The following is a 24,897-nucleotide window of genomic DNA, read 5'->3' as shown; positions in this document are numbered from 1 at the left end:
CTGGTAGGAGAGTGTCTCGTGGGCTCCTCACCTCTCATGTTAAACTGGGGACCTCCCTGGGAGCAGGAACTCTGCCTCTTTCATCAGTGTGTCCTCACGGTGCCCAGAACGCATACAGTAGGCACATCATAAGTATCGTCGCTGTACAGCGGGGTGTAGGCTTCCTGCCCCTCTTGTGTGGAGCGATCTCAGACGGTGCAGGTGAAGGGGTGATCTGGTGACTTGGACACCGGACGGTGAGGCCAGAGCTGGGAAGGAGGCCTGGGTAAGCCCCAAGGGACCCCCCCCCACCCAGCACCCCCACTCCCTTTCTCAGAGCTCCTCCAAAGGTTCGGCAAGAAAGAAGCCTGCACGCGGGGCTCCGTGTAGGATATATATTTATATACAGAATGCTCTCTTTTTATTGTACTTTATCCTCTTTTTACAGTAGATCTGACACAGGCATTGTATAACTGCAGAGAGACCGTGGGGGCAAGGGCAATGCAGGAGGACATGGGGACCCGAAGGGAAGAGACTCCGATCCAGCGAGAGGGGAAGCAGGGGAGGGTCCGTCTGGGGATGGGGTATAGGAGCGGCAGTGTCAGAAAAGAGACGGACAGTTAGAGAGGGCGGAGACGAAGGGCGCTATCGCTGGACAACGCCAGAGGCCCCTCATGGGGCATTCTATGGGCACTATGGGTTGTTTAAAAACGCCAAGGGGTCTGGAGGAGACGGGGGCCAAGACATTCAGAGCCTAGACTGAGCGGCTGTTTGCAACGTTCGGGCTGACATGCGGAGGAGAGGGAGGGAGTTAGGGACGAGCTGCTAACGTGCTAAGAGAGACTGGAGAGAGGCCGGTGGGGGCAGCTCGGGCCCAGAGGGGAAGGAGGTGAAACAGTCCCATAGCCAGCTGGTGTTTCCAAGGTGGCCACTGGGGACCCGGCCAAAACGGCTGCCCCTCCCCCAGGGCTCCAGGGAAGTGGAACTTGAAGGATATTCTGGGAAAACAAACAGGGAGAAGTGAGCCATCAGCCAAAACAAAGTGGACGTTCAGCCTAGGTCAACCCCATCCCTCTGGGGGCGTGCCTCTTTGGGTGACAGGAAGAGAATTTTCAAGAAGAACCAACAGGGACTCCTCTTCCAGACCCTGGTTCCCAGCGCACACCGTCACTAGAGGATGGGAAGACAAATGTGCCAGAAAACATGGGAAAGGCCACGGAGCCACCTCGTCCTGGATGACAAACAGTTGTCTTTCAGAGGAGGGAAGGGGGGTGGAGAGGAGGTGGGGACAGGCCACAGGGGGAGCCGGATACGTCAAAAGCCAATAAGGCAGGGACTGTGGATGAGGCAGGAGGCGCGGGAGACACAGAGAAAGGGGGAATGGAGTGTCTGCAAGTTGGGGCTGAACTGAGATGCGCGTGTGTGTGTCTGTGTGTGTGTGAGAGGAGGATGAATGAGAAGGCAGGTGTGAAAGTGGGCGGGTGTCAAGGTGGGCAGAAAGGCATCTTCTATAGTTCTCTGGGGACAGGAGGGGTGGAGACACCCCACTCACAGCTAAAACAGAACCAGAACAGCTCCTAAGTCCTCTGGGGCCGTCCCAGGATCCCGTCTCCCTGCCTCTGACCGAGCTGGAGTCGGGAGAGGAAGGGCGGGGACAGGAGGCCAGGAATCACAAATGGCCATCACCAGGCGGGGTTCACAAGTAAAGAAAAAGGGAGTGGGGCTCAAACAAGTCATAGCTCTGTTATAAAAAATACCTTTGGGGCGGGTGAGGGAGGGATCAGGCAGGGTCGGGGACATTCCAGAAACATCCATAGGAAAGAGGTGGGGACAGGAGGAAGGGGCCTCAGGTTTTGTTGACACGGAGCTTGAAGGCCACGCGGCCAGCGAACTTGTCCCGTTCGTCATCTGTGGCGATGTTGGCGGCATTGACCCGGCATTCCACGTTCACCTCCACGTTGGGGGTCACGTTCAGGAACTTGACGGCCACCAGGGGCTGCGTGTAGTTCACCTGGGCCAGAGGAGGAGAACGAAGTTCTAGGACGGCTGCGACTCAGCCTCCTCCCCAAGAACCACCCCCCACCGCTCCCCTAGGGGTGCCGCGAGTCCAGGCCTCCCACCAGGACTTACGTGGAACTTTTTGCCATAGTAGGGGAAGTACATGAGGTCGATGTTGCCATTGGCAGGAAACATGACAAAGTTGCCAAGATTCTCAGCATCTTCATCACGCTGTGGGGGCGCAGGAGTGGGGGGAAGCATGTTAGGGGCGCCGGGAACCCAAGAGCACTCCAGGCTTCCCTCTGCTCTTCCTTCAGCCCAAATAATTTCTGTCTCCGATCAGTCTCCCTTGGGCTTTGAGCCAGTGTGTGTGTGTGTGTGTGTGTGTGTGTGTGTGTGCGCGCGCGCGTGCGTGCGCCTCCTCCATCAGACTGGGAAGTCCTGAAGGGCGCTCATGATCCAGACGCCCCCCACTACACTCCCACACCACATTCTTACCCCAGTCTCAGGAATCGGTTTCTGGAGCAGAGCCAAGAGAGAATAGACACATGAGTTAAGGGCTCAGTAGGCAGGGGAGGGGGCCGTGGTGGGAGTGAAGAGGACAGAAAGCTTCTAGAGACAACAGAGGTGGGGTCTGAGGACGCTGAGTCTCGGTAGGTAGCGCTAACTACCAGACACCTAGAAGTACTAAGGAAGGAACAGGTGAGCTCCAGGAGGGAGAGCGGAAGTCACAGTCATCAGGGACTAGATGAGAAGGTGGGGGTTAGGGACAGAAGCCAGGGGCGGAGGCTTGGGTGGAGTCAGATGGTGGGGCTCCTGCATCCTAAAGAGAAGCGGTGGGGGGAGAGCCCCTGGGGAGTTTGAGCCACATGGGGACTCACTCTTACCCCCTTGTGACGGGGCCTCTGACAGCAAAGAAGATAGGGAAAGATCCATGAATTACATGGAAACCACGAAGGGCACACAGGTGGGCAGGTGGGCAAGGCCAGAAAAACTCACCTTCCCCACACAGGTGACATTCATGCTCTGATTGGCTCCTGCGTAGAAGTTGATGACCTGGAGGGAGGAGAGAGGTATGAGCTTGGCCAAGACACACGTATCCAGCCTTCCCTCCCCACGTCTCAGCCTCCCACAGCCCCATCTTTCTTGCTCTCCCGGCCACTCAAACATCCCCAAATCTCTCTAATGCCCAGGAGCCCCAGTGAAAGGAAGCATCTGCCAGCGGAGGGTGGCCCCAGCCCCCTCCTTCTGCCTTCTCCCCAGTGACCAAGGTCATACGTACCCGGTTCATCTTGATGAAGACACAGGGCTGCCCAGTGCTGTAACCATAGTGGGTCTGGTCCCCGATGCCAGAGCAATCCCCCAGCTGGGTTCGGTTGAACTGACAGGCACGCTTCGGGTAGTTGAGAACCCCATTATCCGGCTGTTCATAGTAGCGCCCCGGGCGGCAGACATCGTTCTTTTGGGCTTGGATGGAATCATTGTAAGCTAAGGTGGCGGAAGAGAGAGGGTCATGGGCCCCATGTTCTGCCTCCTGGGTCCTCCAATGCCCTGTCCGAGCTCCCGCACCGCCACACTCACGCTCCAAGAACTTGTTGAGCTTCTGAACATGCTGGTCCCAGCTCTCGGAGTCACTGACGTTGACAATGACATCAAGATTCTCGGTCTTGGGGCGAATCATCAAGCCTATAGCCCACCAGGGCAGGAGTGGAGAATACATATTTACGAGGAAGGACCACACACAGAGGGAAGAAGGTGGACACAGGGAGCAACAGGGGGAGGGATGGTGGGATGAAGACGAGAGATCGGCTGCATAGGAGGAAGATCTCCTGGGAACATAGGGCACCTTTCCAGGTCACAAAGCTCTCAGAGGCAGGAAACGGGAAGAAAGGCAGACTTCAAGCACTCCCGAGTGCTCGGCTCACCAGAACAAAGCCTCTGTGAGCCATGAGTTCTTTTTTGGAGGTTTGGGGGGCACAGAGCCGGTTAATGGCTGGCGGGAAGCGTGCACCACTCACCTGGCGTGGCCAGTCGGTCCTGGTACTTGGGGGTGTGGTCAGAGACCGTCTGCAGCATGACCCACATGGTAAGGGTGAACATCGCCGTGAGGAAGCCATAGAAGACGAGGTAGAAGAGGAGGATAAAAGCTAGGGAGGAGGAAACGGGGTCAGCAGGTTCAAGGCTCCCGGGATGACCTCGCTTACCCCACACAAACCCGTCTCCCTCTCCGAGGGTCAGCACGGGCACAAGTCACAGAGTCTTGGGGACATCTTTGAGCCTTCCCTTGGGAGCAAAATGAGACAAGCTAGAAACAGGCAGTTGCATCTGGCTTCCAGCCATGGCTCCCAGCCCCCTCCGGTCCTAGGGTGCAGTGAAGCCCAACCTTGCTGAGGCCACAAGAGACCTAAATTCTCGTTGCTGGGACAACCCCAAGTATAGGCCACAGTCATTCTGCATCCAATTACGCTTCCAAATTCTCGACCATTCATGGCCCTGAAAAGGCGCCACGTCTGTGACTGCTACGTGGGTCCTCATGCTTAAAGCCGTTCATCCAGAAAAAGGACTTTTTAAGCCAACTCTGGCCGCCATTCACACCTAAACTCTCAGCCCATCCTTCAGACTGCAGACCCTCACCCTCAAAAGGCAGAGACCCTGCACACAGCTCCTGCCTACCCACGACATCTCTCAGCTGTGCAGAACCTTCAATAGTCACACCAGCCCCAATTCCCGCACAGTCCCCAAGCCAGAGGCGGAGAGGAAAGGTGGACCGTCCCAGAGCCTTCCTGGCACAGAGCAGGTGCTTGGTGGATGCGACAAGAACTCCGTCACTCCTCAGCCTAGGGTGAGTGTCTGCTGTTGCTACCACTCAGGACCCCCAATCCTTCCATCTCAGAAGACTCATTCCCTATGAGGTTTCTCCAGATTTCCCCCAAGCAGTCAGGGACCCCTCCAATCCCAGGGGCCCAGCTTGCAGAACCCCCAAGGCAAGGATTACCTGGACCCGTCTCCAGGGCCCCAGGGCGGGGAGAAGGGGTGGGGGGTGGCACTGATGGGAATAGTATGCAATCAGTGTGGATGAATTGCAAATTGTGGCACCCAGGGTCCCTGAGTCAAGGCTTCGCTTGGACTTCCCAGCCTCACAATCCCTTTTGGAAGAATGCCGGCCACCCCCTGCACTCAAGCCCAGCACCAGATCCCCTGACTACACACCTCGAGTCCTGCTATGGGTTGGGAAGATCCCAAGGAACCCCAGCCCCACAGACACGCTCTGCCCGATTATGTACGCCTCTCACCACCACTAGCATCCACTCCTCCCTCAGCCTGCGACATCTGAGCCGAATATCCAATCTCCAAAACCTCCTAGGGCCACCCCTCCTCAACAGCCCCCCACCCACAAAGCAGCACAGAAAAGCTCCAAACGTTCAGCAGTGGGATACTGACAACTTCCGCTGTGAAGAACCCCCCCCCCCACTCCCCACCTCTCCAAGACCCGCCCCCTCATGAATGTTCCCAGGGTCCAGGGGATGGGCACCAGCTAAAAATAGACGGGCTTGGCTAGCTAGTGAGAGCCAGAGGGAGGGAAGGGGCGCTCTTCTGCGGAAGGGGGGGCGACCGTGCAGAGCGGACCTGCCCAGGGAGGGAGCGCGAGCGCCACGGCGCGGACACGCGCGCACGGCCCGCGACCCCCCGCGCGAGGGGGCTCCGCGGGGGGCGGGAAGGCTGCAGTGACCTACTTTCTCCGCCTCCGCAGCGGCCGGCGGGGGAGATTAGACCGGCGATTCGGCCCCCTCCCAGGCCGGAGCCCGGCAGGGGGGCCGGACACCGGGGACCCGGGAAGGGAGCTGGGTCTAAGCCGGCGGGACCCGGTGCCCCCTGGGCGTCGCCCGGAGGACCCCCGCCCCGCCCCTCGTGCGGCCCGCCCTGCGTACCCCAACTGGTGCCGGTGCGGCCCATGAACTGGTGCGTCCTCGGGTTCCACACGAACTCCTTCCACTCCTCAACCACCTGCCCGCAGCTCTTCTTCTCCTTCTGGATGACCATCTTGGCGGCAGGGAGCGAGTCCCGCGCGGGGCGGGGGGCTGCGGAGAAGCTGGGGTGCGGCGCGCAGAAGCCCCCCACGCTCCGGAACGCGCGGGGAGCAAAGGCAGCGGGGGCGAGGGAGACCCTCCTCAGATAGGCAGCTGCTGCTAATTCCGGGGCGCACGGCCACGCGCTGCGGGGTGCTGGCAGCGCGGCGTAGGATGCACAGATCCTAGGCCCCCCAGCTGCGATGAAAAGGGGGACTGTCAGATCAGGGGAGGATAGAAAGGAGAAGGGGTGCGGTGCAGCTTCCCCCCCCAAAAAAAAACCTTCTAGAATCAAAATGAAAAGGGATGCAAAACCAGACGGCTGCAAAACCCGAGCGAAACGCAGATAAAATAGGGGTGCAAGGAGGCCGGGGAGGGTGGGGGAGGGGGCTGCCCTGAAATCCGAGATGCAAAGAGGCTATGGAGAGGGGCCGGGTGACCGCTCAAGGCTCTTCCGCCAAGCAGAGACCGCCACACCAGTGGTGGCGCGGCCGCGGGGGGTGGGGCAGGGACGCGCAATTGGGGGACAGCCAGGGATGGAGCCCCCCCCAGGCGGAGACTCCGCTCCTCAGCAGTGCGGGGCCGGCGGTCGCGGCGCGCGGTCTTTATACTCCGCGGCTGTGGGGGTGTCCGCCCCCTTCCCACCCCCAGAAGCCCCGCCTCCTCGCCGCTGGCCCGGGAGACCTCATACATATGCAAATATGGAGAGAGGGATTGGGTCCGCCCCCCTGCCGCCTCTTCTGGACCGGGAGGTCTCTCCCCTCCCCCCACCCCAGGTACTGGACCGGATCAGGTGGATGGAGGGGATGGAGGGCGTGTCGCGACGGAGTGGAGGGAACGGCAACCCCAGAGAGGCGTAGGGCGGGAGAGGGAAGCCGATCTGTGCTGAGAAGGGGCCCCAGGCCGGCCGTTGGAGACTGAGATCCAGAGACCGACAGGGCCAAATGTGAGAAGAATAGAGAAAGAGCCAGAGACCAGGACCGACAGTAGGCACCAGCCAGGGTGTTAGACCAGGCTACACAGAGATGGACAGAGGTCACCGCAGGAGGAAAATCCCCTTTGGGGAGCAGCTACCGCCTCCCCCCATACCTCCTTCACAAGTTCCACAGCCCCTGGTCTTCTCCAAGCCCAGAAGCTTCCCCACGTCCCCACCCACTCTCTAGGCAAAGTCTTTCCGGACACCACATTCCTGGCCCCTAGCACTGCCCTGAGACCCCAGCCCTAGATCCAGATCTGCTCAGGTGTCGTGTCTCCCCCCCACCCCCATGTCTGAAGTCCCCCTTCCCCACTTACCCATTTGGGTTGGCAAACATTTATTAAGTACCTACAAGAGACCTTATGCAACTCTAGCCCTGGGGAGGCAAAGTCACAGTTCACCCGGAGTTCAAGAGACCCACAGACTAGACTAGTACTAGGGGGTACAGGAGCCTCTACAGACCTCAACTTAAGAATCATTATCTGTCACTTTTTATTTCTCTTCAAATTTTGTCACTTTCCCTTGGAGAGGTGTTTCTGCTTTCAACTCTCGCTCAACATCCTTGGCTCTAGCCCTCCACAACGCCTCTCCCGACTGTCAGCCTCCTTCTGGAACTCTCTCCCCTGAGCCCAGCTTCATGGACTTGGGATCTGCTCAAACAGGGCTGGTGCTCAGAAGAGCCTTTTGCTCTGCTGTCAGTATCCTGTAAGTCTTCCTAATTTTATCTTTGAAGTTGTAATTTGCAAGACAAGTCCAATGGGACAATGGAGTGTGTGTGTGCCCAGAGGAGATAAGGTAAGCGTGTTATACATACACCTGCACCACTCCGGGGGCCAATCGCTGAGAGGCCACACTTTACGTTCCAAGCCGACCTTGCTTGGAACACAGAAAGAAGGCAATGGTGTTCTAGAAGACATGGGTGATGGAGGCATGGTATTCTAACCCTTCTCGGTCGTGCTAGCTACTTCCTGACTCAGCCAAGCACTTCAGCTGGAAAGAATGACATGGAAGGAAGGGGAGCACTTTCAGTCTTTCTGTGCTCGTCAGAAAGCTGAAGGTAGAAAAATGGTAGTTTTTCTTTATTTCAAACAACAATAAATAGCAAAAGCCCCTGAGAACTCGAGGACAGAATGTCAAAAAGAAAGGAAAACATTTTCTCTTTCAAGTGCCTTGAATGGAACTTTTCCCCCTGCTTTTTGAACAGGGGATCCCACATCTCCGTCCTGCAAATTATACAGCTGGTTCTGCCTCGGTGCCTTCCACAGCAGGCTCTGGATTCATTTTCTCAAGATACAGTTTTAATTAGGCCACTCCTCAGCTCAAAGGTCTTCAATGGCTTCCTGTCAGCCTGCAAGACGGAGTCCTGATTCTTTTGTGTCTCCTTTGGGGCCTTCCACAATCTAGACCCAGCCTGTGTCCCCAGCCTCCTTTCCCACTAGGACCAATGCGTCGTCCCCTGGAGCAGAGCCGGCCACTCGCAGGACAGGCTGTGCTTCCTTCTGACTCCACACCTTTGTCCATTTCATTCCCGCATCCTGGCCCTCTGCCCGCCCTTCCGAGCCCAGCCCCACCTCCCATTCATTCATTCGATGCGCACAGCTAACGAGCATTAACTTAGGGCCAGACTCTGTTCCGGTCCCTGTGCTCCCAGGACTCCCGCTCCAACAAATAATAAAAACCAGCAAAGAAATAAAATAATGCATTATAATATTATGCAGGAAAAATACAACAGGGTGATGTTCCAGATAGCCCCTGGATGGTCCAGGAGGACCTTAATGAAGGGTGTAAGGGTCAGTGTGGGACCCGAGTAACCCAAAGGGAGCCATGGGGACCTGTGGGAGAAGACTCTTCCTTCTAGGAGGACGGAAGTGTAGTGTGAAAGCTGGCCTTCGATGAGGGAAGACAAGATCAGTACAGCAAGAGATCCCAGAGGGAGGCAAGAACCAGATCATACAGGTCTAGGACATAGTTTGGTTTAATCCAACCATCACAGAAGTAATTCTAGGGTTTGTTTGGTTGTAAATAAAATAAGATTTTATTTACAGGGGTGCCTGGGTGGCTCAGTGGATTAAGCCTCTACCTTCAGCTCGGGTCATGATCTCAGGGTCCTGGGATCGAGCCCCACATAGGACTTCCTGCTCAGCGGGGAGCCTGCTTCCCTCTCTCTCTCTCTGCCTGCCTGTCTGCCTACTCGTGATCTCAATTACAGAGAGAGAGAGAGAGAGAGAGTGTGTGTGAGTGAGAGAAGAGTGAGCAGTAGTGGGGAGCAGGAAGGGCAGCGGGAGAGGGAGAAGCAAGCCTCCCGCCGAACTGGGAGCCCGATGCAGGGCTCCATGCGGGACTCAGTCCCAGGACTCTGGGAACATGACCTGAGCCAAAGGCAGATGCCTAACTGACAGAGCCACCCAGGCGCCCCTAATTCTAGGGTTTTAAGCAGGGAGCGACCTGATGAGATTTCGTGAAACTCACCATGGCTGGTGCGTGGAGAATGGACCACGGGAAGCAAGGAGACCAGTGGGGCAGGCTTCACAGGAGTCCCTACAGGAGACATAGATGTCCTAGATGAGGGGAGCGGGTTTGCAGGTGGAGACAAGAGGAAAGGTTCGGGATCTACATTGGAAGGACCATTACAGGAACCATGGGGTGACAGAAAGAGAGCAATCCAGTCCAGTGCCTGGGTTTTTGTCTGGAGTAACTGGGCTGACAGCTCTCCTGAGTTTACCTTTTGTTTTCTTTTTTTTTTTTTAAACATTTTATTTATTTATTTTACACACAGAGAGAGAAATCACAAGTAGGCAGAGAGGCAAGCAGAGAGAGGGGGAAGCAGGCTCTCCGCTGAGCAGAGAGTCCGATGCAGGGCTCGATCCCAGGACCCTGGGATCATGACCTGAGCTGAAGGCAGAGGCTTTAACCCACTGAGCCACCCAGGCACCCTGTAATTTACCTTTTCTAATCAGACTCTGAGCATTTAGAGAACAGACCTTTTGCCTTAGACTTCATATATATATCCTCCGACACCCAAGCAACACACAGAGCTATGGAAGATAAAAGTCTGGTTGCTGAATTGTGCTTCAGCATGGAATAGCTCCTTCTAGAAACCACAGGTGAGGTCACTTGCTCTTTCTTTCATCAGGCAAGGAGCATCGAAATGATCCAGGCGCCATCGGAGAGATGAGGCCTGGCTGCTATCCTCAACCCGCATGGCCTGGGGATAGGCTCCAGACCTCTGGCTCTGTTTCTGTCCTGTACACGGGCTCCCTCGGAAAAGAATGAACGCCTTCTGTGCATTTTGGGGTGAGGCCAAAGGCACCTGTGGTACTTATGGTTGTTCTTCTTCTCCTCTAGGTGCGGTCAGCATGAATGCGGGCAGGAGGGAGTATGCTGCCAAATGCAGCATTAGTATTCACAGGGTAATACGATAAGGAAGGGAGGGGGTGTCAAAAAGCCGCTACAAGGGGCACCTGGGTGGCTCAGTGGGTTAAAGCCTCTGCCTTCGGCTCAGGTCATGATCTCAGGGTCCTGGGATCAAGCCCCGCATCGGGCTCTCTGCTCAGCCGGGAGCCTGCTTCTCCCCCTCTCTCTCTACCTGCCTCTCTGCCTGCATGTGATCTCTGTCTGTCAAATAGATACGTAAATAAAATCTTAAAAAAAAAAAAAAGCCGCTACAAACCTCCAGCCTCTTCCTGGAACCCAGTCATCTCTAGAAAGGAGGAAATGAGTAAGACCTCCCACACCCCCCTCCCAAATCCAGCGGCCATTGTGAGGTCTGTGCCCCTTGATTCTCCTCTCACCTCCCAAATCCCACGGATTCAGCTATCTCGTTCCCAACAAGACAGGTCTTTGCAGAGACAAGAATAAAGAAAGAAAACTCCTGGGCGCCTGGGTGGCTCAGTTGGTTGAGCGACTGCCTTGAGCTCAGGTCATGATCCCGGACTTCCAGGATCGAGTCCCGCATCGGGCTCCCAGCTCCTTGGGAAGTCTGCTTCTCCCTCTGACCTTCTCCTTTCTCATGCTCTCTCTCGCTCATTCTCTTTCAAATAAATAAATACAATCTTAAAAAAAATAATAATTAATTAATTAAATAAAAAGAAAGAGAACTCCAGCACACAGATATGGGGATGGGCGTGGGCGCTATTATTGAACGGGCACAGAGTTTCAGTTTTGCAAGATGAACAGTTCTGGAGATGGATGGTGGCGATGGGTGCCCCACAGTAGAAACTTAAACGCCATGGAGCGATAAAAACAGTTAAGATGGTAAAGTTCAGTCAACCAGAGTCAAATTCAAAAAAATTTTTTAGAAGACAGTCGATTGTGGGGCACCTGTGTGAGCGTCTGAATCTTGGCTTCATCTCAGGTCATGATCTCAGGGTCATGAGATTGAGCCCCACGTCAGGCTCTGCACTCAGCTCAGAGTCTCCTTGTTTCTCTCTCTCCCTCACCCTACCCCCTGCCGAGCTCACACTCTCACGCTCTCTCTCTTTCAAATAAATAAAATTAATCTCTTTTTTTTAAGATGGTTAATTGCATGTTATGCAACAACTGGGGGAAAAAAAAAAGGAGAGAAACACAGATGTTCTGCCACTGACCACTGACCACTGACCAGACCACAGCCCACCCTCTCCGCCCAGCTCCTCAGCAGCACACACAAGGCCTCTCACCCTGCGGCCCAAGGAGCCTCCTCAGCCAGCCCTCATCCCATCTCAGCCCGGCCCTGCACGCCCTTCCTCGTCTTTTATACCCTCAAGGTCAGACATCGATTTCAAGAACTATGCATGAGGTTCACGATGGCCAAGGAAGCAACGTCTCTCATATACTAACTGCTTCCTCTAGGTCAAGCTCAGGGCCAGGAATCTGGACTCCGAGGTTCATGAGATCTTCACAGCAAGCCTAGGAGTAGAGGGACTTTCCTTTTTTGGAGATGGGGATCGTGTAAAGTCAAGAGACTGATGCGTTTGATCCAAGTTCAAACGTTCGGTGGTTCCCCTCGCAGCCAGTTTCCCTGGCACCTCATAGAAGTCTCTGTTCAAGAATTTCACCGGTCTGCCTACTTCTCTCCCAAGACTCTGGTTCTCCAGGATGAGGCGTGAGACTTAGTCATCTTGGAGGTCCCTGTGGACTACCTGACATAGCTTGGCGTATGGTTGATAGCCAGTACTCAAGGCTTAAAAGAAGGAAAAGGAGAGGGAGGGAGAAGGCGAAGGTGGAAGGGAAGAGACAGGCAGCACCCAGGGCAGGGTGAGTGGACAAACCAGGCCTGGAGGCTGCAAGGTATGCTGCCAAGCTCTGGAAAGGTCTGTAGGGGTGTGGGAGAGCCAGGGGGCACTGGGCAGGCACTGGAGGTGCCCTTGGTGGGGCAGCCTGTGTGTCAAAGCAAAGTCAGTCTTAATGAAAGAGTGTAGACAGCTCTGGACGGTAATCAGGAATCCCGAAATCTAGGGCAGACTGGAGAAAGAGAGGTTGTGGGGTGCGGACTCCCGGACGGGGTGGGGTGCAGGGAGGAGGGAAAAGCCAGCTCCTGGGACAATCCTTGGAGACAAGAGTTTAGGAGGCTCAGAACCACCCTTCAATGTGGACCCAGGTGTGTTCGGGGTCCTTTAACCCTCCCCACTGGCTCCCATCTGGGGCCCGCACGGGACTGGTTTCTTTTCATTATTCAGGTCTTTGCTCAAGTGACACTGCCTTAGAGAGGCCGTTCCTGACCACCTGGCCAGTGCTGCCTGTCTACTCCTGTCCTCTCTTACGTTACAGGATCTTATTCCCTTTACAGCACTAACCACTATCTGAAATGATCTCGCTTACTTGTTTTTCTTCTTCATGGGCTCTCGGTATGGAGCTCACGGTATGCCACCATACCGTGAGCTCCATAAGAACAGGGACGGTGGGGGCGCCTGGGTGGTGCCGTCGGTTTCCTTAAGCCTCTGCCTCTTGGTTTTGGCTGGGGTCCGTGATCTCAGGGTCATGGGATTGAGCCCATGTCGGGCTCCATGCTGAGTGGGAGTCTGCTAGGGTTTCTGTCTCCCTCTGCCTCTGCCATTCCCTACCTCATGCTCCTTTTCTCTCTTTCTCAAATAAATAAATCTAAAGAAAAAAAAAAGAACAGAGATTGTGTCTGTCTTTTTCATCAATGCGTCCTCAGTGCCTAGAACCGTGCCTGATACACAGTAGGTGCTCAGTAAACACCACCTGAATGGACACATCCGATGGCCCAGGGGACCCGAGCTGAATCTGGGCTTCCTGGCCCTGCTCAGACCTCTCCAGAACACTCCACCTGCTGGAAGCAGCTGTAGACCCTCAAAGTCAAGACTGGGAGGGTCCAAGGAGAAGCCTGGGCATTGTGACTTCCATCCCCACAGGCTCTCCCGGAGCCTCCTTAGCCTGGGGTCACTTAGGTCCTCGCTGATCCCTGCAGAAGGAGACAGTGGTCCAATGAGTGACTCACCCTGTTGCCTGGGTGACTGGTAGGAAAATCATTTTAAGGAGCCAAGAGGCTGGGATGCCCATGGGTTCTGGAGACGGGGAATGGGTGATCAGCTCTAGAGAGGGGATGAGGATTGAGAGGTGGGGAGGGATGGAGCTCCAGGGCTCTCTAGGAGGCTAGGGGTTCTGGGCTTGAAGGTTTCCCAGGAAGCTAGGGGCTGAAACGGGAGGGTGCCCTGGGTAGGGGCTGGGATACCAGCACTCTGCAGAGGTCTGGGGGCTGAGGGCAGAGTTATTCCGGGATCTGTTTTTCCCAGCTGGGACCAGCATAAACCAGCTCTTGTTTAATGGAGTAAGAGACGAATTCGTTGGGGAATGCAGCAGCAAGTGGACCAAGACTGGGAGAGATGCAGGCTGCTTCTCCCTGGGCGCCACTCCTTTTTTATTTCCTTCCTGCCGTTTCTGCCCCTTTTCCCAGAACGCTGCCCCCCTGTCTCTACGGCTCTCTCACACCCCCTGCTGCTCCTTCCTTGCACAGCAGTGGCCCATCGCAGGGAGGACAGAATTCCCTTGCTCCCCTCCCCTCTGGACCCCGACCTCCCACGCGGGGTCCACGCGGGGTCCACGTGGGGGGACAGGAGAGTGGAACTTCCACAGGGAGTAAATGCTGGGAAAGAAAATTACCTGTATGTAGTGTGTGTGTGTGTGTGTGTGTGTGTGTGTGTGTGTGTGTGTCCTGGTGCTGCTGTTAATCTCAGCTGGAGAAGCCACAGCTCTCAGGAAGCTTGCCTTGACCCCCGATTAGGTTAAGGTCTCTCCAAGCTCCCTTTATGGCGCTTACCGGTTTCCAGTCATCCACTTACTTGCGAGTCTTTGCTGGATGCCTGCCTCCCGCGGGGGGGCCATGAGCACCAAGAAGCCAGGAAGCAGGGTGTCCTTTCCTCATCAGTACAACCCGCTGTGCAGCAGGGCGCCTGGTACATTGCAGAGGCACCGTGAACCGTGGTCGAGTAATAAATGAGAGACGTTCAAGGGGATTCTTAGGTGGGGATTTAATGGGTGGTGTCGGTGCCATTGTTTGGGCCCTGGGGGCAGCTGTGGGTCCAGATGTCCTCACTTCTGCTCAGGGCCCGGTCCATGTCCAGCTTCTGGCCTTGGGCCCAAAGGCCATTCAAGCACACAGAGGGGGCCCGGAGGGCGCATTAGGGCAACTTGGAACCACTGGCTGCCCCCCACTTTCCCAGCTCTCTGACTTAACTTTTTTTTTTTTTTTTTTTTATATTTTATTTATTGATTTGACAGAGAGAGATCACAAGTAGAGAGGCAGGCAGAGAGAGAGAGAGGGAAGCAGGCTCCCCGCCGAGCAGAGAGCCCGATGCGGGACTCGATCCCAGGACCCTGAGATCATGACCTGAGCCGAAGGCAGCGGCTTAACCCACTGAGCCACCCAGGCGCCCCTCTGACTTAACTTTTTTAAAGCACTTCCTCCTGCTGCCCCTTATCCCTTCTCTTCTTGTGGCCTTTCTTTTCCATTTCAGAGGTTTCCTTCCCCTAGGAACACAAGCCTGCCCGTCTTGTTCTCTCCCTCTACCTATTTCCAGTGGTGTGCCGAGCAACGTGAATGTCCCCATCTTACCTGGCAGAGCCCCCAGGAAAAGGCGCCCCTGCGGCCGGACCCAGAGCTTGAGGAGGGAGGCCAAGTCCAAGTCAGGCAGAGCAAGGATCTCCTTCTTAGATCCCTGGTTCAAGACCACCTCGGACGCAGCCAGCTTCAGCTGAAGAGGGAGTCCCAAGACCAGGGGCAGATCCAGGTCGGGCCCCGTCCCAGAGGACACCACCACCTTCTGCAGAGTGTGAGGGACAGGGATTGGGGGGTTTGAGGGGTGGAAAGAATGAACCACATCTACTCTCTGGGGCCCCGTCCTTTATTGCCTCAATTTTCCCGGCTTGATATTCATAAACCACACCTCTCCCAAGTCAATACAGTCTAGATAAAAGCCATTTGTGGGGGTGCCTGGCTGGCTGAGCTGGCAGAGCATGAGACTCCGGATCTCGGGGTTGTGAGTTCGAGCCCCATGTTGGGTATAGAGATTCCTTAACCATAAGATCGAATTAATAAGTAAATAAAATGTCACTTGCTTGCTGCGGGCAGCTTCGAGATGTGTCTCTGCCCCCTGCCCCCCTGCACCTTAAGTGTTCTTAACATACAGTTTGGAGACCCCCTTTTCCTCCCGCCTCCACCCGTTGCTCCCTGGCTCCACCGAATATAGCCAGCACCCCTCTTACTTGATCTTGGAGGTGGAGGCTGAGCTGAGAAGGGTTTTCTGGGGTCCCAAGGGCAAGGAGGTGGCCAGAGCCTGCTGCCTGCTGCAGTCCCAGGTCCAGAGAGAAGGCCCAGGGCTCTGCATGAGGCTGGGGAATGTCTGGGTGGTGGCGGCGGGGGGCGGGGAGAGAAGAGATCCCCGTGAGGACTCAAGCCTGGGGGCTAACAGACGGAGGCACCCAGGGCTGGAAGGAGATGGGGGAAGGCAGACACAGAGCTAGCTGCACAGGGAAGAGCAGCCTTTACCTTGGAGATTGAATTCTGCACGGGTTCCTGGAGGGAAGAACGTTCCAGGTTGGGACTGCAAGGCACAGCTCTTGAGGCTCCTCGTAGGGACAGACCCCGAGGTCTGGGCCTGCGGGTCCAGCCAGGTACCCCGGCGTAGGCAGCCGTCCAGGGCAGGGACCAGCTGGAGCCAGTGGAGGGAAGGGAAGAAGCAGGGATGTCGTCATCAAGACATCGGAGCCCCTGTCCGCCCTCAGTTGATTCCCCTCCGAGACACAAGTTCTTGGCTTCTCCCACGCAGCTGACGCGCCACCAGCTCTTGTGAAAAGTGTGGCCTTGGGCTCCCACGGTCACCCAACCAGCCACACTCTAACAGCTTGGGTCAGCCCCAGCCCTGCAATGTCCTTACCGGCAAACGGAGGCTGGAGGCAGGGAACAGGAGTCCCCCCAGGGCAATCCTGACGATGGGCTGGGGTTTGCTGGCCAGAGACCCAGACACCTGTCTCAGGCGCAGCACCTCCTCCCCATCCACGCTCAGGAGGAGGGAGTCCTCCAGGACCCTCACTTCCACCTGCAGGGAGGAAGGAGCAGAACCCAATCAGAGGCCGCTGGGGCCTGCCTCTGCCCCCTTCTTCCCAAGCAGCCGCGTATCACAGAAATAACATGGACTCGTGGAGTCCGCTAGCATCCTTGGTTCACTCGGGCCTGTGAGCCTCAGGATGGCCCTCCAGAAAACTGGGGACGGGCACAGTGAGGCCGTGGAGGTTGTGTGCGGATTGAATAAGGCGACGGTGGGAAGGGGATGCCCGAAAACTCCTTTCTGTTGCATTTCTGCGGACCAGCTCGGGACACGCCTCCCCTCAGGACCGGAGCCGGCTTACCTGGTGCCACCTGCCATCGTCCAGCCGGGGCCCAGCACTCACAGTCACCTGTGCCAGCTGATTGTGCAGCTGGATCTCGGACCTGCCATCTCGAAGTGCCAGCACAAACCAGTCATCCTCTGGGTTGGTGTCACCATAAAAAATCACTCCCTCTGGATCCCAGGTTTGAAGCTCAAAGGAGGAAAAGCTTCTGGAAGGACAGAGAAGGAAAGGCTGTGCATGTGGCATGCCCTCTGGGTGTAAAAGTGGGGAGGAGGAGGCTGAGGGACAGGGAGGGAGATAGGAGAAGATCCAAGAGAGGGAAGGTAGCGTGGCGGACTCCAACAAGGGGCTGAGTCAACTTCATACTTCCTGATCTTGGTGAAGTCAAAAGTCATGATGGTGATAGGCTCTTGTCCTGAGCCACTGCTGAGGTGCACAGCAGGGGGGTCCTGGATCCTCTGTCAGCAGGAGAAGAACAAACAAGTGAGGAGTGGCCAGAGATGGACCGGGGAGGAAGGCAGGAGCAGAAGCCAAAGTGAAGGTCGCTTAAACACGTGCATGTGCACGGAGCACCCCATCCCAAGACTCCTGCACCTGGGCGGAGAGACCATGTCTCAGGGCCCGTCCCTGGTGGCCGGGAGGTGGTAGCAGCAGCAGCAGCAGCAGCGACAGCCACCCGGGAGATGTGGCCAGCGGGCCTCTGCCCTCCATGGTCAGCTACGGTCCTCTCAGTGGCTCAGGGAACTCTAGGGAGAATGTGTGGGGGCAGACAGCCTTTCCGTAGTTCGTCTTGGGTTAAAGGTTGCTCGGGGGGACGAAGGGGGGCAAGAGACCGGACACTGACCCTGTGGCCCTTCTGACCCCTCTGATGACAACTTGGGGGAGGGACCGAGTTTCTCCACTACACTACCCCTGCCAGGATTGTTTATGAGCTAGAACAGTATACCTCTTCCCTTCTCCTCCTCTAGAGCCTGACCTGGCCCCTTGAAGTCTTCTGCCCCCTCTGGGGAGGCTGCCTCTACCACCCCCATGAGGTCCCTGCACCCCGAGAAGCATCCTCTGTCAGAACTACAGCCGAGGGGCGTCTGGGTGGCTCGGTGGGTCAAGCGTCTGCCTTGGGCTCCCAGGGTCCTGGGATTGAGCCCCACTTCAGCTCCCTGCTCAGCCGGGCGCCTGCTTCTCCCTCTGCCTCTGCCCCTCCACCCCACACGCTCTCTCTCTCTCTCAAATAAATAAGATCCTTAAAGAGAGAGAGAGAGAGAGAGAGGACTACAGCTGAGACTTCCACTACCAAACATCCAGCTGAGTGAGTCTGGCCAAGTCACACCACCATGATGCTTGCTAGTGTCCTTGTTCTTAAAATGTGAAAAGTAGTATCTGCTTTACGGGGTTCACTGGAAGGAGGATTCATTGCGATGACGCAGGCTCTGAGCTCTTCCCTCAGTGTCTTCCCAGGCCTCTGAGGGAGGTTCTGTCCCTGTGTGATTTAGTGGCATCTACCAACAGAAGCGCATCGCTCTCTCCCTATCCCGTTTTGAAATTCCAGAGCGCCCGAGAGAGGGGACACCTAGAGCCATTCGAGACCCCTAGGAGACAGCTCAGAGCTGGGGGTTTCAGGAATCACCCAGCGTCGCAGGGCCTTTGGGTGGGTGAGCGAGAGCGACGAGAACGGCCGAAAATCACTGCACACTTCACTTCGGGAAGACCGGGGGAGGTGACTTAGGGAAGACCGGGGGAGGTGACTTTTGAACTGCCGGGTTTCATCCACAGAGGCTGGGACACCCAGGCGACAACAGGGAGGGGGCGGGCAGTCCAGCCTTGACCCCTGCCCGGGGCCGGGTCACGGGGCCGACGGTGGGGGGCAGGGCTAGGGCCTCGGGGCGGGTCTGCTCTGCCAGCTGATTGGCTGGCGAGACGCGTCCCGGGCGGGTGCAGGGGTGCGTCGCGGAGAGGCGCCCCCTCGCGCCCACCACTCCGGCGGCCTGGCCCGCCGCGCCCCGCCCCCCGCTGTCCCGGCCCGGCGCGTAGGCCCTTTCGAACCCCCCGCAACCCCGTCGGACCGGAGGGGAGGGTCCCGGACTTCAGTCCCAGCCCGCGGGGTCCAGATGGCTTCCGTGCGGATCCGAGAGGCGGAGGAGGGCGACTGTGGACAGATCTTGGGGCTGATTCGGGTGACGGCTGCGGGCCGGGAACCCGGGGCCCCCGAGGGGGTGCGGGCGGCGCGGCCGGAGGAGGGGTGCGGCGCGGGGAGTCGGGGGCCCCTGCCCTGATCTGGCCTCTGTCCCCGCGCCGCAGGAACTGGCCGAGTACGAGAAACTCTTGGACCAGGTGCAGATCAGCGAAGAAGGTGGGGGCCCAGGCTGGGGAGGAGTGGGGAGGGGTGCCCCAGGCCCGAGCTCCGGGCCGGGCAGGCGAACACCCAGGCCCTTACGTCTCTCTGCCGCACCCCCACCTCCGCAGCGCTGAGAGCGGATGGCTTCGGAGAGAACCCTCTGTACCGCTGTTTGGTGGCAGACCTTCCTCCCGCCTCCGGGGACGCGCAGGGTAAGAGCAGCGGGGCCTGCGAGGGTCCCCCGCCCCGGCGTTCGCAGAGGTCGGTCCCTGGCACCCAGTGCCCTCCTCTGTCTCCATCCCAGGGCCGCTCGTGGTGGGGTACGGGCTGTATTACTTCATCTACAGCACGTGGAAGGGGCGCACCGTTTATCTGGAAGACATCTACGTGACCCCGGAATATCGGGGTACGGGGGGGGGGCCGGGCGGGGGGTGGGGGGGGAGCCAGCCAGACCCAGCACCCATCCCCTGCCCCCTAACCCCAGCCTCACGCCCTCCTCTGAGTGCCTGCAACGGAAACAACCCCTCCTCCTCCCCACCCCCACTCCCGCCCCCTTTTTGTTTTCTCTTTTTCTCCGCCCCCCCCCCAACAGGTCAGGGGATTGGCTCCAAAATAATCAGAAGGGTCGCGCAGGTGAGGAGAGGGATGGGGGGGGCCTCCAGGTTAGCCCTGGAAAAGCAAGCACGGGTGGGAGGCACAGGGGTCACCACGCAGGGTAAGAAAGCCTTTTCCTTTTGGGATGGGAAAGTCAGCGACGTCTTCTCCCACAGGTGGCCCTGGATCAGGGCTGTTCCCAGTTCCGCCTGGCCGTCCTGGACTGGAACCAGAAAGCCATGGCCTTGTACAAGGCTCTGGGAGCTCAGGATCTGACTGAAGCTGAGGGCTGGCATGCCTTTACCTTTGACGGAGAGGCCATGAGGAAGTTGGCGGGAAAGTGAGGCCGTTCCTTGCGGATCTCCGTAATGGACCGGCTCCTCCCCCCCCCCCGCCTCCCCCCACCCCAAGCACTCCGCAGAGACACTTGTGTCCCCTGGCGCTGGCCTCTGAAGGAAGAGAGGTTGGGAGTAACTATACCCAAAATATGGACAGAGCAGAATTGGGGGAGAGGTCGTCCCATCTCCTTGCTGAGGGTGAGAAATAAAGGATAATTACTGCGAGTGCGTGACTCGATAAGTTCAGCCATCCTGAGACCTTTCTGGAATGTTCTGGTCTCCTGGTGAGTCGGGGCAGGGGCGGGGGGTGGGTGGGATGTGGCTTCTGGTCCCAAAGGTGGGCCCAAGACCATGTTCATCCTCAGAGGGCCAGAGTGTTGGCTGTAGTGTATAAAGACGAGAAGAGCAAGGAGTCAGCTTGGCACATCAGGATGGTGGGTCTCCTTTTGGGACCCAGACAGAGGCCTCCAGTGTCTGGAATGCAAGGTGCAGGACCCCAGGCTGAGGCCCGCCCACTGGCTCAACACCAGGAGCAGGCCGCCCCCTGCTGGTGGAGTCCCGACGGTGCTGGGAAGGGACACTTGCCTCAACTCCCCCGCCCCCCTCCCCCATAAACTCAGTTCAGCTCACCAGCGCTTTTCCTTTTTCAAAAGTCACAAAGTCCTTATTTTCAGTTCGGCAAACCCAAAACAGAACGTTAGACCCACGGAGGAAAGAAGGGAGACAAGCTCCTGTCCTACTTTCATAATATTTTATTACACAGCTGCTGTGGGTTTCTGGTAGGAACATTGGAATGGACATGTAACATCAAAATAGAATCCGTAGCCTTAGTTCTCTAACTGCTGTTAACCCTTTGGTATCAATTTTTCAGATTTTTTTCAATGTCCATATATGCACATCATTAGCTAAGTGAGTACAAATGGGATCATATACTTTTTTTTTTCTTTAGTGAGCTATACACCCAGCATGGGGCTCAAACTCACGACCCGGAGATCAAGAGACGCATGCTCTACCGTCTGAGTCACCCAGGCACCCCAGGATTTATATCTTTTACGTATGATCAATTTATCTAGTGATGCCTTTCTTAACCTTAAATTGCATCAGAATGTATTATTTCCAGAAAAACGCACGAACAAGCCGAGGGAATGTAGTCACCTTTGAGGAGAGGATCTGAGGGGCCAGGGGACAGCTTTTCCCACTTAGCTCTTTGAATCTTCTGAATTTTGTGCCATGCCCATGTATCACGTCTTCAAAAACAAAAACAAAAACAAAAACAACAGAATAGAATACTTTAAAAGTTAATGCAGAAGAATAGGGCATAAAGTGGGAAGCAATATTGCCAAATTTTATCTTGCCCCATCTTGTTTTGCCTTGGCTTTTGGAGTTTATGGTCTCCATGCATTACTCTCTTGTCTCGCCCCTCCCCACCCTGTCTTGGCCAGTTTTCACCCGATGTCCCCAGTCCAGCTCACTCCATTCTCAGCCAATCTCCCCTTGGGTTCCTGCCCACTTATCACCTCATTAGCTTTCTGCCAGCTGATCCTATTAGATGTTGGGCCTGAGCCTTATGAGGTGATAAGGACCTGGGTTCTGGCCTTGGCAGCTAGAACAAAGGGGAGGGCGCTGAGGGGGAGGGCTTTTTAGAGGGAACATGGAGGGGAACCTGGGTGGCTCAGCCGGTTAAGCATCTGACTCTTGGTTCTGGCCGGCTGGGGCGCTGCGCTCAGCAAGGAGTCTGGCTTGAGATGCTCTCTCCCTCGGTGGCCCCCCCCACCCCACGCAACTCTAACTGTCTCTTAAATAAATATTTATTTTTTAACGTATTTTTTAAAAAGATTTTATGTATTAAGAGTCCACATAGGGGCACCTGGGTGGCTCAGTGGGTTAAAGCCTCCTTCTTTGGCTCAGGTCATGATCCCAGGGTCCTGGGATGGAGCCCCACATCGGGCTCTCTGCTCAGCGGGGAGCCTGCTTCCTCCTCTCTCTCTGCCTGCCTCTCTGCCTACTTGCGATCTCTATCTGTCAAATATATAAATAAAATCTTAAAAAAAAAAAAAGAGTCCGCATACACATGAGAAAGAGGGAGAGATAGAGTAGGTGCATGTAGGCATTGGCAGGGGGAGGGGCAGAAGAGGGAGAGGGAGAAGCAGGCTCCCTGCTAAGCAGGGAGCCCAACTAGGGGCTCCATCCCAGGACCCTGGGATCGAGGCCCACATCAGGCTCTCTGCTCAACGGGGAGCCTGCTAACCCCTCTCTCTCTGCCTGCCTCTCTGCCTACTTGTGATCTCTGTCAAGTAAATAAATCTTAAAAATAAATAAATAAAAATAAAGGGAGCATAGAGGGGTACTCGGCTGGCTTAGTCGGTTGTGCGGATAATTCTCGAGCGCAGGGTTGTGAGTTCCAGCCCCACACAGGGTGTAGAGATTACTTAAAAAAATAAAATCTTTTTTAAAAAGGGGGGGGAGCATAGAGAAAGCATAACTAAAACGTCTTTCAAATCCATCCACATCCCTATGTCCCCTTCCACTATCATCTTTGCAAATTGCCATAGTGTCTTAACTGATCTCCTCCAGTAACTGCCCCCTTCCATGAGGTTATCAGTACTTTTTTTCCTATCCTAGATACACATTATATTACATGAACAATCAAATACTTCTGTGAGGCTAATAGAAAAAACAGCAGTCTTACAACTCCCTCAGTTTTTAAAGACAATCACTTTCAACTGAATGTTTGAATTGTGTTACTATGTTTTGTCTTAGATTCATCTGTGTATCTCAGACTAAAAATAGCATGCCAATGTTGCTACTTCTCCTGCTTCTGTTTCAGACATTAGCTATTGACTTCCCACTGCTAACTCTCTTTTCCACTCCCACCGTCACCCCACCCCCATTTCCCATCATCCCACGCTTCCAATATTATATCATAATTCCGGCTGGATCTGTTTAGTGTTCATGTATTATGACGATGCAAATGCTCTTTACAGTTGTGCCCTATGGATAGCTTTTTTTTTTTTTTAATGATTTTTATTTATTTATTTTAGAGAGTGAGAGAGGGGGGAGCAGGGGGAGGGGCAGAGGGAGAGAGAATTTCAAGTTGACTCCATGCTGAGCACAGAGCCTGACCTGAGATCATGACCTGCGCTGAAATCGAGAGTTGGATACTTAACAGCATGAGCCATCCAGGCGCCCCGCCATGTGGAGAGATGTAGTTGTCTATCTTTCCTGAACCATTTGTGTTTTTTCTGGAGTTAATAGTTGCTTTGTCCTTTTGTTTGGTTCGTTTTCTGTGTACTCTAACTTATCCCCAAATTCTCCTTTAGTTGTGTTAATGATTCTTTTTTCAAAGATTTTTATTTATTGACAGAGAGAGATCACAAGTAGGCAGAGAGCGAGAGAGAGAGGGGAAGCAGGCTCCCTGATGAGCAGAGAGCCTGATGCTGTGGGACTCGATCCCAGGACCCTGAAATCATGACCTGAGCCAAAGGCAGAGGTCTAACCCACTGAGCCACCCAGGAGCCCTGAGTTGAGTTCTAAGGATATACAAACAAGTAAGGAATTTTATCTCTTCTGTTTGAGAATTTTCTCACAGAGCCTTTAGACCTGTTCTAGCTGCGAAAGGCTGGTTTTCGGTCCACACTGCTGGATCTCCCTCCACACCCAACTTGGGATTCCCTTTTCACCTCTTGGATTAATCTCCTGTTTCCTGCAACCTATCTCCAACCTATCTCTTTATCTTTTTCAGTTTATTTTGATGGAGCTTCTTAGGAAAGGGTGCTTGGGAAATAATTTTGTTGGGACTTCAGGGCAACTGGCTGGTTCGGTGGAAAGTCATGAGACTCTTGATCTCGGGGTGTTGGAGTTGTGGGTTCAAGCCCCATATTGGGTGTAGAGATTACTTAAATAAAAACTTTAAAAAGTTGTTGGGACCTTGTCAGTCTTGTGTTTGGGTATCAAATGCTAGTTTGGAAATAATTTGCACTAAGAATTGCATTAAGAATTGCACTAAGAATTTTGAGGGCATTTCTCCATTGTCTTCAAGCTTCTGGTGTTGCTGTTAAAAACCCTGAAAACTTTCTTACTCTGGAAAATGAAATGTCATATGAAGCCCATTTTCATGAAATGGGCTTCATACGACATTTCATTTTCCTTCTCTCTTTGCCCAATCACAGCTTTTAGGATCTTCTCTTTTCCTAGCCTTCTAAAATCTTACATGGGAATGTTTTAGTGGGGACCCAGTGGGTCTTTGCAACCTAGAAGCTCATCTTCTTCAGTTATAGAAAAACATCTTCTAAAAAGGCTTTATTGGGGGGGGCACAAGTGCTGAGCAGGGAGGCCTACATGGGTCTTGATCTCAGAACACTGAAATCAAGACCTGAGCCAAAGGCAGACGCTTAATGACTGAGCCACCCAGGCATCCCAAGATAAATAAAACCTTTTTTTTTTTTGGATAAATAAAATCTTAAAAGAATAAGTGAATAAAAATAAATTTAAAAAATTAAAAAATACATGTTTTCAGGGTGCCTGGGTGGCTCAGTGGGTTAAAGCCTCTGCCTTCGGCTTGGGTCATGATCCCGGGTTCCTGGGATCGAACCCCACATCGGGCTCTCTGCTCAGCCAGGAGCCTGCTTCTCCCTCTCTCTCTGCCTGCCTCTCTGCCTACTTGTGATCTCTGTCTGTCAAATAAATAAATAAAATCTTAAAATATATATATATATATATATATATATATAGTAATTTTTTGGACTTTTTCTTCCCCTCCATGTTCCTGTTATTTCTTTCTGGAAG

General features: G+C 55.0%; 3 protein-coding genes across 7 annotated transcripts; 1 reads left to right on the top strand and 2 right to left on the bottom strand.

Annotated features, from left to right (window-relative positions):
- Positions 1-360: 360 nt before the first annotated feature.
- ATP1B2 (ATPase Na+/K+ transporting subunit beta 2) lies at positions 361-6,621 on the bottom strand. The gene is made up of 7 exons (XM_032840032.1): positions 5,907-6,621; positions 3,996-4,124; positions 3,559-3,663; positions 3,260-3,465; positions 2,977-3,033; positions 2,110-2,208; positions 361-1,990 (listed from the first exon to the last, which is right to left on the bottom strand). Exons 1-7 carry the CDS (start codon positions 6,016-6,018, stop codon positions 1,826-1,828), a joined length of 873 nt encoding a protein of 290 aa, XP_032695923.1. The 5' UTR covers positions 6,019-6,621; the 3' UTR covers positions 361-1,825.
- Positions 6,622-14,470: 7,849 nt separating this feature from the next.
- SHBG (sex hormone binding globulin) lies at positions 14,471-17,722 on the bottom strand. Its single transcript, XM_032839961.1, has 8 exons — positions 17,443-17,722; positions 17,215-17,306; positions 16,867-17,056; positions 16,395-16,556; positions 16,007-16,169; positions 15,724-15,860; positions 15,059-15,281; positions 14,471-14,623 (listed from the first exon to the last, which is right to left on the bottom strand). The coding sequence occupies exons 1-8, from the start codon at positions 17,557-17,559 to the stop codon at positions 14,490-14,492; spliced, it is 1,218 nt and encodes a 405-aa protein (XP_032695852.1). The 5' UTR covers positions 17,560-17,722; the 3' UTR covers positions 14,471-14,489.
- A 1,101-nt stretch (positions 17,723-18,823) lies between these two features.
- On the top strand, positions 18,824-20,143 carry SAT2 (spermidine/spermine N1-acetyltransferase family member 2). 5 transcript variants are annotated; one of them, XM_032839956.1, is made up of 6 exons: positions 18,829-19,058; positions 19,144-19,195; positions 19,309-19,392; positions 19,485-19,586; positions 19,773-19,813; positions 19,951-20,143. In XM_032839956.1, exons 1-6 carry the CDS (start codon positions 18,954-18,956, stop codon positions 20,116-20,118), a joined length of 552 nt encoding a protein of 183 aa, XP_032695847.1. In that variant the 5' UTR covers positions 18,829-18,953; the 3' UTR covers positions 20,119-20,143. The 5 variants fall into 5 exon arrangements, with proteins under 5 accessions (XP_032695850.1, XP_032695849.1, XP_032695847.1 ...); XM_032839957.1 differs by having other exon boundaries at positions 18,833-19,019; XM_032839959.1 differs by lacking the exon at positions 19,773-19,813 and having other exon boundaries at positions 18,824-19,058.
- The last annotated feature ends 4,754 nt before the right edge of the window (positions 20,144-24,897 follow it).

Source organism: Lontra canadensis, unplaced genomic scaffold, assembly GCF_010015895.1.
Source record: "Lontra canadensis isolate GAN:19392208 unplaced genomic scaffold, GSC_riverotter_1.0 scaffold110, whole genome shotgun sequence".
NCBI classification, from domain to species: Eukaryota; Metazoa; Chordata; class Mammalia; order Carnivora; family Mustelidae; genus Lontra; species Lontra canadensis.
Note: the sequence above shows the minus strand (reverse complement) of the source record. Positions and strands in the feature narration are given on the sequence as shown.

Excerpts from the sequence above, each read along its gene's own strand:
- SHBG (XM_032839961.1), bottom strand. The coding sequence starts at position 17,559 with ATGGAGGGCAGAGGCCCGCTGGCCACATCTCCCGGGTGGCTGTCGCTG. Across the intron at positions 17,057-17,214 it reads GACTTCACCAAGATCAGGAA|AAGCTTTTCCTCCTTTGAGC; the intron begins GTATGAAGTTGA and ends CTGTCCTTCCAG. Across the intron at positions 15,282-15,723 it reads GCCTCCACCTCCAAGATCAA|AAGGTGGTGGTGTCCTCTGG; the intron begins GTAAGAGGGGTG and ends CACACTCTGCAG.
- SAT2 (XM_032839956.1), top strand. The coding sequence starts at position 18,954 with ATGGCTTCCGTGCGGATCCGAGAGGCGGAGGAGGGCGACTGTGGACAG. Across the intron at positions 19,196-19,308 it reads GGTGCAGATCAGCGAAGAAG|CGCTGAGAGCGGATGGCTTC; the intron begins GTGGGGGCCCAG and ends CCACCTCCGCAG. Across the intron at positions 19,393-19,484 it reads CGCCTCCGGGGACGCGCAGG|GGCCGCTCGTGGTGGGGTAC; the intron begins GTAAGAGCAGCG and ends TCTCCATCCCAG.
- ATP1B2 (XM_032840032.1), bottom strand. The coding sequence starts at position 6,018 with ATGGTCATCCAGAAGGAGAAGAAGAGCTGCGGGCAGGTGGTTGAGGAG. Across the intron at positions 4,125-5,906 it reads CCGCACCGGCACCAGTTGGG|CTTTTATCCTCCTCTTCTAC; the intron begins GTACGCAGGGCG and ends CCTCCTCCCTAG. Across the intron at positions 1,991-2,109 it reads ACTATGGCAAAAAGTTCCAC|GTGAACTACACGCAGCCCCT; the intron begins GTAAGTCCTGGT and ends CCTCTGGCCCAG.